The sequence below is a fragment of the Seriola aureovittata genome, chromosome 10, assembly GCF_021018895.1.
Source record: "Seriola aureovittata isolate HTS-2021-v1 ecotype China chromosome 10, ASM2101889v1, whole genome shotgun sequence".
Lineage (NCBI taxonomy): Eukaryota > Metazoa > Chordata > Actinopteri > Carangiformes > Carangidae > Seriola > Seriola aureovittata.
Window position 1 is genome coordinate 28,475,147 of NC_079373.1, and position 15,651 is coordinate 28,490,797.

Below are 15,651 nucleotides of genomic sequence, written 5' to 3' on the forward strand. Positions count from 1 at the left end.
ACCTTAAGGTCAGGTGGTTGTGTCTAATCTTGTTCCATAGAACTGGATGAGGGATGAATTCCAGTCTGACTGCAGCATACATCAGGATATACTCTGTACCTTCCAGGTTGTCTTCATCATCTTCATCATCTGGATCCTTGATGATTTTCTCCTTCAAGCTGTTCAGCAGCTTCTTGAAATCCAGATGAATGTTGTCAATTTCAGTGTTGAGGAGAGGAGATGGGTCGATCAGGATCATGTTTGGGTCAAGGGCGTCTTTCAACTTCCTGTAAACATTTAAAATGTTTCATTTCTGATTACAGAGTGAAACAACAACAGGACTGGCTCTTTGATTTTAAAGCTCCATACAGTCTAAAGGTAGATGTCCATGTGTTGTTTGGTTATAAACCAGGTCTAGGTTGTATATTAATACAGTGAAAGTATCAGAGGAATGCACATAGCCTATATCCAGAAACTGAGCCATAAAACCAGCCGCCAGGACTTCTTTGAACTTTGACACAACAAAACAGTCATCAAGCCCCGCCCACCTGGAATCACCATCCAACCTGTTGACCAAAAAGTCATTCTGTTGCTGAGTTACAAGACAGATTGGATCTAAGGAAGCCAGATATCACTACACAGCCTCCCCAGTGGATAAAGTAGATTTTTTCTGAAATACTGTTTATGAGTTCTACATTTTAATCTGATTTTCATGTCTGCTCGGCTCATGACCATCACCATTTACCAGTGAGCTCTACCAAGCTACAGTGGTTAGCTACAATCTGTTACCTGTGGTTGGCCCGGCCATGTGTCACTCAGGAAACAGTCAGCCAATGAGAAAAGAAATAAAACGACTGACTGACATGGTTTTTGGTTCTTAAAACCACAAATACATCTTCTATTGGATCAACACTTCAAATAAAAGACAGGAGAGGGGCAGCTGTGGCTCAGGAGGTAGAGTAGAGAAGGTTGTGCTTCCATCAGTGTATGATTGTGTGTGTGTGTGTGTGTGGGTGTCACGTATCATACATGTGTGTGGGTGAATGTGACATGTCGTGTTCATTTCTTTGAGTTCTTAACATGTCAGATCAAGAAAGAAGAACTTACCCAATCTTCCCCCACAATTTCTCCACCTTCTCCACTTTTGGCAGGGAGAGTCCTGTCAGGTTGGTGAGGTTGTCCAGCTTGGAGTGCATCTCCATCATCTGTTGCCGGCGGTGACTGTCTCCAGGCCGCAGGTCATCACTGTGGTGAGGGATGAAGGTTTTCATCCTCTGGGCAGCTCGCTGGACGTCGGTGACATTTTCGGCCCAGAGGGCAGTGCAGGGGTGGCACTCCTCGCAGGCCGGGAACACTGAGCTGTAGCCGGCAGCACACTCATCACAGAAGATCCCAGTGACACCAGATCTACAGATACACTCACCGGTTTCAGGGTCACATGATGGACGCTCGGTTCCCTCCAGGTTACAGTCACAAGCTGAGAACAAGATGTGATGAATTAAAATAAAAACAACCAGTATCTTTGGTCCTGCTCAGTCCTGTTCAGTCCTGGTATTAACATCTGTCTAAGGTGATCTGATCACCAGTGGTAAGCTCTAGGTTCAGGTGTGAGACGCATTAAGGATCAGAGGTGGTCTGTACCTGTGTCCACCTTCTTTTAGCAGTGTGAATGTGAATGTGTCCTGGGCCACATTGAAGGGCAACTCACTCTGCTGACATCCTCTGACAAGTGGTCACTGAGACATATGTGGAGACTCAGGTTAATACTAGGTGTGAGCTGACAGACTTAGACCTGTCCACTTGTGACTTTATCAGGTCCAAGTCAGACCTGGTCTGAACAGGTTTTAACCGGGCCTCTGCCTTGAAAACAAAATGTGTGTGTGTGTGTGTGTGTTGATCCTCACAGATACACTGCAGATCTGGATTTCCAAAGTGGTTTTCTCCACATTCATCACATTGTCTCCCTCCAAACTCAGGACGACACGGACACTGTCCCGTCACCTGAACACAACACAGTAATTATTTATTACTGTTAAAATGTTTCTTTATTTTACTTTTAACTCAACTTCATAACACATTCAACGTTAACAGAGCCTTTTGGTCAGTTAGCCTGGTGGTCAGTTAGCTTGGTGGTCTGTTAGCCTGGTGATCTGTTAGCCTGGTTGTCAGTTAGCCTGGTGGTCCGTTAGCCTGGTGGTCAGTTAGCCTGGTGATCTGTTAGCCTGGTGGTCAGTTAGCCTGGTGGTCTGTTAGCCTGGTGGTCAGTTAGCCTGGTGGTCTGTTAGCCTGGTGGTCAGTTAGCCTGGTGATCTGTTAGCCCGGTGGTCAGTTAGCCCGGTGGTCTGTTAGCCTGGTGGTCAGTTAGCCTGGTGATCTGTTAGCCTGGTGGTCAGTTAGCCTGGTGATCTGTTAGCCTGGTGGTCAGTTAGCCTGGTGGTCAGTTAGCCTGGTGATCTGTTAGCCTGGTGGTCTGTTAGCCTGGTGGTCAGTTAGCCTGGTGATCTGTTAGCCTGGTGGTCAGTTAGCCTGGTGGTCAGTTAGCCTGGTGATCTGTTAGCCTGGTGGTCTGTTAGCCTGGTGGTCTGTTAGCCTGGTGGTCAGTTAGCCTGGTGGTCAGTTAGCCTGATGATCTGTTAGCCTGGTGGTCAGTTAGCCTGGTGGTCAGTTAGCCTGATGATCTGTTAGCCTGGTGGTCTTGCCTTGTTGCATATGTTGGACAGGGAGTTGACGGGGTCACAGCTGCAGGGCTGACACCCTGATGGTCCGTCTAGGTTCCAGTATCCGTCTTCACATTCATCACAGAGGATCCCCTCTACCCCCCTCCTGCAGGGACACTGTCCTGTAGTTGGATCACAGAAACAGGGACTCCCCAGAGGACACCGAGTCACCTCCGTCCCCCGCCGGTTGCAGGAGCATTCTGGGAAATACACAATGTATTACTTAATGTAGATGAAATATATATATATGGCAGTATTCGGTTGAATGTTGAGGTTTAGTTGATGGACACTGTATTACATCATCTTGTGTAAAATGTGCTGCATGAATACTCATGTCTGTACCTTTGCAGTCCTGCACCAAGGCGTTGCCATAGTAACCAGGTTTGCAGTTTTGGCAGCGTGGTCCCATCGTGTTGTGGAGGCAGCACAGACAGTCGCCTGTCAGGCTGTCGCAGGAGTCACGGTCGTCTGGGTTGATGTTGTTGTTGCAGGAACACTCCTCACAGCTAGCACCCAGTACCGTCAGGTCACCATAGAAACCAGGGTTGCATCTATCGCAACGTGGACCTGAGAGAGATTTTTAATGATTACTGTGTTTATGTGGTTCATGCACATAAGAAACCAGTTTTATTGCCCTGCTGTTGTGTCAACATGTCTGACAGAGACTCATAGATCACCTGTGTGTGACACCTGTCACCTACCTCTTTGAAGGGTTAGATGAAAGAAACTAGAAAGATTAAGATGTGAACAATAACCATGTTTGGTGAGCAGAGCACTTCAACAGATGTCAGCTTGTACCTGTGTGCCCCTCTCTGCAGTTGCAGGTCAGACTGAGGGACTGTGGGTTGTGTTGACAAGAAGTGGCGAAGAATCGTCCGCTGCCCTGAACATCTGGACACAAGCAGGGCTGACAGGGCTGTCTGGAGACAGGGTCACCATAGTAACCCTCCACACACCTGCATCAGTATCATAAAAGTGTCACGAGAACCGGAACATCTACAATATGAACAGTTCTGTTTATAAAGACCTCATAAGGAAGTTAGTTACTGCAGGTTTCACCTGCTATATAGATATATATATATATACACGTATATATGTACATAACCTGTCACAGTGCCGTCCCGTGCTGTGCTCTTTGCAGTTCACACACTCTCCGGTCTCTTCGTCACACACCTCTGACAGTCCGTTACATTCACAGGGTCGACAGAATGGGAAACCCCAGAATCCCGTCTGACAGCGATCACAGCGTCGCCCCGTCACCTCTGAGCGACACGCACACTGACCTCTGACCTGATCACACAGCTGTGACACTGAACCACGAGTGTCACACTCACACGCTGCAAATAACACAGCAGAGAAAAATCTATCATGGTTTTCATCACAGATCAGTGACTGTATATAAAAATGGCTGACATGGCTGCATTACAGGTCATAAAATCCACACCCTACATGTTAGTGAATGGGACATGGGCCAAAATCAAAGTACACATCACATGCATGTTTTCAGCACAACATGGCATCGCTCGTATCTCTGATATTTTCGATTCATTTTTAAACAGTGGGAGGAAGTGGAGACGTCATCTGTCTTTAATACAATTTGAATGCGAGAGTTTCTTACGTTTGCAGCCGTCAGATCCTAAACCAAACGTCAGTGGTGCACAGGTATCACAGCAACGGCCAATCACATTGGGTTTACAGTCACAGAACCCACCCAGTTTACTGCAGGATGGTCCGAGAGAACCAATGACATTACACCTGCACACTGAAAACAGGAAATACACAGAATGTTTATGATAGAACAATAACCTCTGAAACACACCAAAAACAATGAAGTCTTGAAATGAAACAAAAGTTTTGTGTCCAGTCGCTTCATGAACTTTCTCAATGTGCTGAATCACATACAGTAAGGCCCAGAAATATTTGGACAGTGACACAATCTTCATGATTTGGGCTCTGCATGCCACCACATTGGATCTGAAATGAAACAACTACAACGGAATTGAAGTGCAAACTTTAAGGTTTAATTCAAGGGTTGAACAAAAATATATGATTAAACATGTAGGAATTGTAGCTATTTTTATACAAACGCTCCTCATTTCAGGGGCTCAAAGGTAATTGGACAAATAAACATAACCCTAAGTAAAATGTTACTTTTTGATATTTTGTTGAGAATCCTTTGCAGGCAATGGACATCACCAAACGCTGGGTTCCCTCCTTTGTGATGCTTTGCCAGGCCTTTACTGCAGCTGTCTTCAGTTGTTGCTTGTTTGTGGGTCTTTCTGCCTTAAGTTTTGTCTTGAGCAAGTGAGATGCATGCTCAATGGGGTTGAGATCTGGTGATTGACTCGGCCATTGCAGAATATTCCACTTCTTTGCTTTAAAAAACTCCTGGGTTGCTTTTGCAGTATGTTTTGGATCATTGTCCATCTGTACTGTGAAGTGCCGTCCAATCAACTTTGCTGCATTTGGCTGAATCTGAGCAGAAAGTAAATCCCTATCCACTTCAGAATTCATCCGGCTGCTTCTGTCTTTTGTCACATCATCAATAAACACAAGTGACCCAGTGCCATTGGAAGCCATGCATGCCCATGCCATCACACTGCCTCCACCATGTTTTACAGAAGATGTGGTGTGTTTTGGATCATGAGCTGTTCCAATTCTTCTCCAAACTTTCTTCTTCCCATCATTCTGGTGCAGGTTGATCTTAGTCTCATCTGTCCAAAGAATGCAGTTCCAGAACTGGGCTGGCTTCTCCAGGTGTTTTTTGGCAAAGTCAATTCTGGCCTTTCTATTTTTGAGGCTGATTAATGGTTTGCACCTTGTGGTGAATCCTTTGTATTTACTCTCATGAAGTCTTCTCTTTATGGTAGACTTAGATACTGATACACCTACTTCCTGGAGAGTGTATGTTGTGTGAGTGGATGTTGTGAAGGGGTTTTTCTTCACCATGGAAAGGATTCTGCGATCATCCACCACTGTTGTCTTCCGTGGACGTCCAGGCCTTTTTGAGTTCCCAAGCTCACCAGTGCACTCTTTTTTTCTCAGAATGTACCAAACTGTTGATTTGGCCACTCCTAACATTTCTGCTATCTCTCTGATGGATTCAGCCTCAGGATGAACTGTTTCACCTCCATTGAGAGCTCCTTTGACCGCATGTTGTGTGTTCACAGCAACAGCTTCCAAATGCAAACGCCACACCTAGAATCAACTCCAGACCTTTTCTTTAAAGTATATTTTTTTGGGGGCTTTTTATGCCTTTATTTGATAGTATAGTGGAGAGAGACAGGAAACGGGGAATGACATGCAGCGAAAGGCCGTCTGATGCGGGACTCGAACCGGGGCCAAATGCAGCGAGGACTGTGGCCTCTACACATGGGGCGCCTGCTTAGACCACTACGCTACACGACGCCCCAACTCTAGACCTTTTAACTGCTTAATTAATGACAGGTTAACGAAGGAAGAGCCCATGCAGCCTTGTTATTTATTTTTTTTTGCAGCCTTCTGAGTCAATTGTCCAATTACTTTTGGTCCCTTGAAAAAGAGGTGGCTACGTATTAAAGAGCTGTAATTCCTAAACCCTTGCTCCAATTTGGATGTGAATACTCTCAAATTACAGCTGAGAGTCTGCACTTTAAGCCCATATTGATTATATAATTGTATCCTGAATATGTTTTAGTAAACAGCTAAAATAACAAAACTTGTGTCACTGTCCAAATATTTCTGGGCCTAACTGTATGAAGGGCTCTACTGTGAATTCTTCATCACATGTTGAGCCACTCACCAACAGCTCCATTGTGGATTTGTGCCGACAGGCTTTTGATGAGTCCCTCGCAGCGCTCCGGCACTGACGCCTGTGAGTCGAGCTCAGCAGCCAATCCAATGCAGCGAAAGCGCCGGAAAGATTCAAGGTCACTCTGAGAGCAGAAGTTCTGGACAGACTCGATTCGGGGAATCAGACCCATCTAAAATAATTCAAAACATAACATTTAATACAGACTGTAAACATCCTGTCAGAGCAATCCTCAACAGAGGGTCTGCTGTCACTACTAACTGCTGCTAAGCTGTTATTGGACCATTGCTGTTAGTGGGAGGAGTTTAGTGGACAATCAATCAGTCAGAATGAGTTTCAGCTGAGTGTACGAAGACATCCTCACCGAATCGATCAGGATGTGTGAGCCATCAGATCCATCAGATCCAGGCTGTTTGTTAAAAACGACATCCACAAAGTACCGACCGCCTGCGTTCAGACACATTGCAGAATCCAGAATACTTGCTCTGGAGACAAACAAGTAAAAGACAACAGTAAACAACCAAAGAAACAAAAGACAGCAGTAAACAAACAACAGACAAAAACAGATATTGTCTCACCCAGAGTTTCCAGGAAGAATCAGAGTTTCACGTCCTGTTGGGTTGCTGCTGCAGCCACCCTCACCTGGTGACAGCATGATGATGCTGACTGAAGCCAGCCAATCAAATGGAGACTGAAGAGAAAGATCAATTGATGTTGAAATAAATGAAGTAAAATGTCACAATAAAGCAGCAAAAATGAATTAATGAATTAATTGAGCTTCACCTCCAGCTTATAGCGAATTAGCAGCTGGTAATCCATCGATGACGGCAGATTGTTCACAGTAAATCGAAGCCCCGCCCCCTCCAACACTCTCACTAATCCCAGGCCAGTCCAGGTGATTGGCTGATCAGGTGTCCTCTGCCGGGTAATGATCTGCAGGGCGTGACCAGGGTACAGAGGGATGCTGCTCTGCTGCAGGACCCAAAGAAAACATCTGTGCATAAGACGAGATGGAGGACAATCTGATTGGCTGAAATCTAAGACTGAATCGCCCTCACTGGTCAAGTGACATCTCACCTGTCCCTGTCTCCTTCGGCGGGCGAGTCGACGAGTCCTCCGAACCAGGACAACTCGTCCATTGCTGAATTTAAAGTCAAAGCCCTGCTCTCTGTAGTACTTCTCACACTGTGGTAAAACTACCGGATTCAACTGAAATTATACAGTATACTGCATGTTAATGCACACAAATACTGCAGTAATACTGCATGTAACATACACACAAATACTGCATGTAAAATAGTAAAATTTACATGCAGTAATACTGCATGTAAATACACACAAATACTACAGTAATTCTGCATGTAAAATAGACAGTAATACTACATATAAATACACAGTAATACTGCATGCAAATACTACAGTAACACTGCATGTAAATACACAGTAATACTGTTAGTGATGTATTGTCACACGACCTCTGTTACTCACCAGAGAAGAAGATGACGGAGTATTAGTAGGAGGAGGCGAGCTTCCTCCGTGCAGTGGGGTGGCAAGCTCCGCCTCATACAGGAAGTAGTCCAGTTGGGGCAGGAAGTACCCGGGAGCAGGGTCAGAGCAGCGCCGCCCAATCATGTTTGGTAAACAATTACATTGTCCGTCCTCTGGAGAACACCTGAGGGGACAGGAAGACGTCTCAACAGGGACTCAACAAACTGATCAGAAATCAGTTTCATGTGTTTGTTGCATCTGAACTGCTGAAGCGTAGAATACAATAGAATGCCTTTATTTGTCATATGTCCGTCGTGGAACAAATGTACAAGATAAAATATAAAATAAGACAAAACAAAGACAATAAACAGCTTTGACACGTGAATGACAAAAACAGGTGTGAAAAATAAACTGTACTGAACCCAGACTCAGTACAGTTCTTTTATGGCACTTATGTAACAAAAAATGGTCTGGTCTTTATTTGTCATCTCACATCACAAATTTAATGTTGGTTTCTGTTGCCATGGTGACTAAAGATGTGACTGACTGACACCAGTGTCATCCTTCATGTCACTGGATCTTTGTCCATACAGATTAAACCTTCATGAAGCCTCAGTGTTCAGTTGTGTGAAATTTTCTTCTTTCTGTGAATCACTCTCTGTAGAGAAACATCTGTTTCCTGTTTGTCCCTCAAGTCATCGGCCTGTTCTGATACTAACCTGTGATTCAGGGCTGGAAACAGTTCAATGAGTTCTTCCTCTTCATTATTTCACACATGAATTCACCGTTGTATGAAAACAGAATAAAATCAGAGGACACATACGTGGTGCCGTGAGCTCCTCCAATGTCACAGTCACAGGGTGAACATCTGAATGCAGAGTTTCCCAAACCCCAGAAACCTGCCTGAACATAACGCACACACCACACACACACCAACATGTTAGTCATTTAGAGCAGGAATCAGTATCACAGCAACCACCATAGTCTCATGTACTTCATATATAAGCTCTGGTTTTACAGCTGATACATACGCAGTAACATATTTAGTTAAAATTAGTCGAGAAGAAAAGAAAAGACAGTTAAAAAGATCTGAGACATTAAAAGCAGTTAAATCATTTTATAAACTGAACTGCTGCCATTGCATGATTGTAAAGGACCTTCACCCATTTAATGGTTTTTAACTGATGCAAACTGCTCGAGAACAGACAGGACCAAGGCTATAATCGTTAACTAATCATTAACTAGTCGTTAACTAATCATTAACTAAAACTAACAAAATAACAAAAACTAGATGTGAAAAAACATTTTTAACTTTGACCTTCTGACCCTTCATCAGGTTAAAATTTAGTTGAAAATGACCAGGGTATAAACAGTGTATCTTAAAAATGAGACATATGACCATAGAGGATATGATGTCGTCAACAGGCGACCAATGAAACATTACCATGATTAAAATCAAAGATATCTCTGGTTTGAGAATTGATGGAAACATTTGTGATAATGTAAGAACACAACTCAACAACATATAGAACATATAGACATTGGTCTTGTTGCTTTTATTTCAATGTGGAAAGTTAGAGATTAAAGCTGTAAGTATCTGAGCTCGTGTCATTCTCTGTTTATCTCTATGACTTGTATGACTTTTGTATGGTTCTGTTTTCTGCAACAGCCACCAGAGGTCACTAAACACATTTGATTTTACAAACTGCCCCTTTAAGATGAAACCTACCAGACATCGATCACACAATGGCCCGCTCGCCAAACGGTCACATTCACAACTTCCTGTCAGCTGATCACAGTACCCAACACTTCCCAAAACATGACACCTGCACACTGATACACACACACACACACACACACACACACACACACACACACACACACACACACAACAAACAAACCTGAATGAAAGCGGCAACATCAAACATGAGGCTTCTCTGCTTAGCTGTTTGTTGAAATGAAAAATAATTAATTGTTTGTTACCTTGGCAACCGGCCGGGTCATCCTGTCTCAGATTAAAGAAGCCATGTTTGCAACGATCACAGCGTTGACCCTCCACATTTTCTTTACAGACACATCGACCGCTCAGAGCGTCACAAAGACCTCCGCCATGAGAACCGACTGGGTCACAGTCACAAGCTGAAACACAGGAAGCAACTTGCATCATCACATCACATGACATCATCAAGCTGAAACACAGCATGATGGAAAAACCCTAACCATAACCCATCAATCTGTGTGGACCGGATTCTGTCAGTCCAGAAGGATCCAGCAGCAGCTCAGACCACGACGTCTCTGAACTGGATCCTTCCTCAGCAGCTAAGCTGAGCCACATTCAGTGCAGGAGGCCTTTGGCTGAAGAGACTAACTTCTGTTCCATGTACAGTCCCAGAGTCATGAACCTGGATTCAGTGATGAAGCGATATCATAAACATCACGAACACACATACAGAGTGACAAAGTGAAAGCAGTTGAAGCATACGTATGCAGGCGTGCGGGTCGTCCGTTGCTCGCTGTGGATCCTGGTACAGGAAAGGTCGACACTGTTCACACTGAGGCCCTGTCCTGTCATGGCGGCAATCATCACACACACCGCCGCTCATGCCACCCGTCACTTCGAAACGAACGGCGTCGAAGTGACACGAGTCCGAGTGTCCATGACAGTTACATCCTGAGAGAACACAATTCATCATGTCTGAATCTATTACTGCTCAAATCAGTAAAGACACTTTATATATCATTATATTAATATACAGTTTCCAGTCCGTCTGAACTGAAGATCAAATACATTAAATACAAAGAACAAAATATAAATGAAATACAAAATACAACATGAAAAGATTTTACTAAGATATTTGAGTGAGTCAGTCCTCGTTTTAAAAATCAAAAATATATAAATAATAAATTGAAAGTTATTTATTTGATAAAATAAAACTGAACTAGGAATAAATCCCTTCATTGTATTTTTCACAAATTAATAACTGGTTGATATTTTCAATCAGCTAAAATAGGAAAAGTTTCATTGAACTGAATTTACTCCTGCAGATGTCAGCTGTGTCTTCTCCTCCAGGCCTCCAGGGGGAGTCATGGTGAAAGTCCTGACATTTCTCACAGTTCTCTCCAGCCGTGTTGTGCTGACAAACACAATGACCATGAACCTGAAGAGCAGAAGGCATGTTTACCTGAGAGCTCAGGTGTGCTTTGATGTAATCAGTCTGATGGATTTTCTCAACAAGAGCAAACAAGAGCAACAAGTAAATATTCGGAGGAAATGTCCTCACAGATCATACGTGATGGATTTCACATTCCTGGGACTCTGTGTTGAATCTGGATGTGCAGAGAAAAACCTGACGGCCACATACAGGGTCCGAAAATCTGAGACCAGTGAATGGAATGTGGTCTTAGACTTTAGAACCCTACAATAATTAATTATGTAATTAATAATTACTGTTATCAATTAGACAATAAAATAAAATAGTGAATGTCTTTTACAGTCTGTGTGGAATGAACACACACTGAACCCTAACCCTCATCTGATCAGTACCAGTCCTACTGATCCAGGACAGACCTGATCAGTACCAGTCCTGGTGCGTACCATGCCAGTCTGGGTGAAGACGTCCCCCCGTCCTCCATCCACAGGTGTACAGCGGCTGGCATGTCCATTACAAAAGCAGCTTCCTCTCACCACCATGTTGTAGAGTGCGTAGTAATATTTGTCCTGAGGGTTCCTGCGTCTCCGACTCAGCAGAGTGTCACCGAGTGTGAAGAGACGAGAGAAGTTCACCCGAATGTTGGTCACAGTGATGAGATCTGAGGATGAGGGATAAAACGTGATTAATTTGTTTAATATGTTTGATATGTTCTTCTTTGACTTGAACTTTTCAACAGCCAATCAGACAGCAGGATTCTTTGACCTCACCTTGGATGTTTGGTGTGTAAGGGTTTTGTATTTCAAAGATGGGATCCAGAGCTTTGAGCACCACCTGGTGGAGTAACAGCAGAACAGACAAACATCCTTTCATCGTTAACACAGAGTGAAAATGAAATGTACATTAATATCAGAATATCTTAGTATGTGGTTTGTCTCCCTTTCACTTTAATGACAGCATGAACTCGAGCTGAAGATCCATTCTCTCTCAGCATGATCTCACAATCCTCAAACTTTATTGTTTAACTTTTGATTGTTTCCATGTTTATGTGAAAATGTTTCAGTGCCTTTAAACCCCACTGTACTGCATACACACACACACACACACACACACACACACCTCTCCATCAGTGGACGGCTCTGATCCAGAGTATCTGCTGTCGCAGATGACATCATCGATGCTGTCGGCCAGCTCACTGGACACTGAAGGGAAATGAAGTGAACAGTCTTCTGCGAAGTAACGAAAAACCTTCCAGGTTTGTCCAAAGTCCTTTGATCGCTCCACCAACATGGCTGCTGGGCGGAAACTCTGCAGAGACAGGAAGTGACATCACTCTGTCAGTTCACATGTTCAATGATCATCAACCCATTTTCCTATTTCTTTTAAAGAATACAACTCAGTAATTAAAGCTATTCCTTTAGGGTTAATCCACTTTATGAAGAGTAATTTATGTTTTGATGATGGGAACTCTTATGAAAGCCCATCTGAACTGTTATTGAATGGTATCAATACATTCGACAAAAAGTGTATATAATAAACATTTTCATCGAATTTTTCAAAGTACAAACAAAATCACCCCAAGAGCAACATTTTATTGGAACTCACTTTTGGAAGAAATAAATTGGAATAAAACTTGTTATTACCACATGAATTTTCTATTTCAAAATTTTACATTAAATTTACCCTGTAAATTCCATAATCTCCAAATATACTGACATTGATAATTCTTGCTCGTTTTGTTGACACAAAACTATTACCCACTTATTTTTTCAATATAAAATTGTAATGAAATTTTGTACAGATTTAAATGCTTATATTTTTCCTAATACTAAAGTGACCCATTATTTTACTTTGAAAGATATAATATGTTATTATGACAATGAGAGTGTTAAATCTCTTAACTATGTTGTTAACGTTTTTATTTTATTTGGAAAATTCTTTAATCATAAACAGAAATTCTTAAATTCGACTGACTCGATTGACTCTCCCCCTTTTCTTGATGGAATTTAGTATCCTACTTGATTCCTTGTTGCTTATAAACAATAAAAGAAGCATCTGTTTTTTAGAATGTTAGAAGAATATTTTCAACGAAACCCCTTGAAGTTGATTATAATTGCTTATGTATGACTATTTGATGTTTTTGAATTGGTATTTATTTATTATTTATTTATTCATTTTTGAAGTATAAATACATCTATGTATTCAGTTGTGCATTTAATATAATTTCATGTATACTTTTCGGAATCTTTGTTGTCATCAGCTCTCATATCGATGTGTATGTGTACTGTTTGTACTTGACACATTTTTTACACTTAATAAAGTTGGGGGAAAAAAAATCAGATAATCAACCCTTTAAAAATATAAATGTGTATAAACACTGAATCATTTATTACATTAGACAGAAAAATAAGTAATAAAGGATTCAGTGTAACCCTCATCAGTATTGATCACTGTATATACATACTGTATACATACACAGTATATACAGTACAGTGTTTATGTTACAGCGTTTTACCTTGAAGATGAGGACCAGGTGACTGAACTGGAACACTGTCTCCAGGTCTAACCTGATGCTGACCTGGTGAACACCTGCACAGGTGAGATCATACACATATTAATTATAATTAATATAATGATTCACACTTGCAGTTTAAATATGAACCCTTAAGTTCAGGTGAGTTTCACGTCCTCTCTGATTGGACAGTCTCTGTGATCATGATATCTTAAACTCACCGTTCTCAGACTGCCACCACTTCATTTTTCTCTCGGGGTCAAAGGTCGTGATGATGTTCTCAATGCGGTGGCTGTTCGGGTTGCTGTAGCGATCGTACGGCAGACGAGAGTCACATGTAAAACATTTCTTCCCCTCCTGATGGATGAGGACATTTTCACCTGATCAATAATCATTATGATCAATAATCATCATCATCATGCCCCTGCCCCCCTTGCTGAGGCTGGCTCTGTTTCAGGTTTCTACCTGTTAAATATGACTCTGTACTGTAAAATATTGAGTTGACATGTAAACTGCAGTGAAACTATACTCTGATGTGGTTGGACTGAGTGGGCGGATCCTCCAAGTATCTGCTCTCTGATTGGGTAAGAGGAGGAGTTAAAAGCAGATTAAAGGTAAAGCAGGTCAGGGTAAGTGAATCCGCCTGTTTCTTCATATCTACAATCACTGAGACTGTTCAGTGTGTCAGAGGTAAACACTAGGTAGACAGTGTGTGTGTGTGTGTGTTAGAATATGGGTTTTTATTTATTCATTCTCACTGCGTCATGACAATTGTGAAAATATTAATTTGTTTGTTTCATTCTGTTTTTAATGAAACTTGAATCAAGATCCTGAAGAATCAGGACGAAAAGTTCAGTAATGAAGAGACGAGGACAGATCAGGACATGTTTCAGTATGAGAGGCTGAGCGAGAGCCAGGAAGACAAACACACACACACACACACACACACACACACGCACAGACAAACACACACACACACACACACACACACACACACACACACACACACACACACACACACACACACACACACACACACACACACACACACACACACACGCACAGACAAACACACACACACACACACACACACACACACATACACACACACACACACACACACAACACACACACACACACACCACACACACACACACACACACACGCACAGACACACACACACACACACACACACACACACACACACACGCACAGACAAACACACACACACACACACACACACACACACACACACACGCACAGACAAACACACACACACACACACACACACACACACACACAGTGTGTTGGTTTATGTGTGTAGTGTTAGGACTAGTGTGTGTGTGTGTGTGTGTGTGTGCGTGTGTGTGTGTGTATTGACTGTACATGTACAGTGTAAGGGTGTTGTCACACTGTGTTGTCAGACCTCCAAGTATCCTATGATGCAGTAGTTCTGAGGTCCGTCTAGACCACATGTCGATGAGGCTGAGAGCTGAGCAGCTCGACCCACCATCAGGTCACCCAGCTGAGGGCTGCAGGAGCCGCCTGGACACTGGTCCTGGCGGTCCTGAAGGTCCTGGAGGTCCTGGCTGTCCTGGGGGTCTTGGAGCAGAGCTGCTGGAAGAAGAACTGAAGAGACAGAGATTTTAAATTCTAGTGGAGACCTCAAAATGTTTCAGCATAAAAATATTTTTTATCATCATCATAACTTTATCATCTTCAGTCTGTGGAAACATATGTTATTGTATATGAGATCATATATGTTATATATGTAATTGTGTATGAGATTATATAGATAATAGAGTATATAGGAGATTATATAGATTATTATAAGACATTTTATGGATAACATATGACATTATCTAGGTAATAGATTATAGAGATGAATGACAATAATCTGTGATGATCTGAACTCACAGATGAAGATGAGGATCATGGTCAGATGTGAGAGACACCTGCTGGTGTCTGATGGTCTCACGGATCCTGGTCTCTGGTGGACTTCCTGTTCCTTGATTA

The 15,651-nt window shown here is 42.6% G+C and overlaps 1 protein-coding gene across 1 annotated transcript in view; it reads right to left on the reverse strand.

Annotated features, from left to right (window-relative positions):
- lamb4 (laminin, beta 4) overlaps positions 1-15,651 on the reverse strand; it is a 30,289-nt gene extending 14,638 nt beyond the window's left edge. Inside the window, exons 1-26 of the mRNA XM_056386398.1 lie at positions 15,553-15,651; positions 15,062-15,264; positions 13,857-13,992; positions 13,639-13,712; positions 12,243-12,431; positions 11,894-11,957; positions 11,570-11,784; positions 11,012-11,132; positions 10,457-10,645; positions 9,958-10,113; positions 9,704-9,807; positions 8,798-8,877; positions 7,975-8,158; positions 7,564-7,695; positions 7,270-7,458; positions 7,065-7,177; positions 6,851-6,971; positions 6,478-6,658; positions 4,315-4,458; positions 3,802-4,033; positions 3,495-3,652; positions 3,039-3,263; positions 2,679-2,896; positions 1,884-1,980; positions 1,087-1,456; positions 100-266 (exon numbers count right to left, since the gene is read on the reverse strand). Coding sequence (XP_056242373.1) covers positions 100-266; positions 1,087-1,456; positions 1,884-1,980; positions 2,679-2,896; positions 3,039-3,263; positions 3,495-3,652; positions 3,802-4,033; positions 4,315-4,458; positions 6,478-6,658; positions 6,851-6,971; positions 7,065-7,177; positions 7,270-7,458; positions 7,564-7,695; positions 7,975-8,158; positions 8,798-8,877; positions 9,704-9,807; positions 9,958-10,113; positions 10,457-10,645; positions 11,012-11,132; positions 11,570-11,784; positions 11,894-11,957; positions 12,243-12,431; positions 13,639-13,712; positions 13,857-13,992; positions 15,062-15,264; positions 15,553-15,571 — 4,081 coding nt within the window. The 5' untranslated portion in view covers positions 15,572-15,651. The remainder of the gene's footprint in view (positions 1-99; positions 267-1,086; positions 1,457-1,883; positions 1,981-2,678; positions 2,897-3,038; positions 3,264-3,494; positions 3,653-3,801; positions 4,034-4,314; positions 4,459-6,477; positions 6,659-6,850; positions 6,972-7,064; positions 7,178-7,269; positions 7,459-7,563; positions 7,696-7,974; positions 8,159-8,797; positions 8,878-9,703; positions 9,808-9,957; positions 10,114-10,456; positions 10,646-11,011; positions 11,133-11,569; positions 11,785-11,893; positions 11,958-12,242; positions 12,432-13,638; positions 13,713-13,856; positions 13,993-15,061; positions 15,265-15,552) is intronic.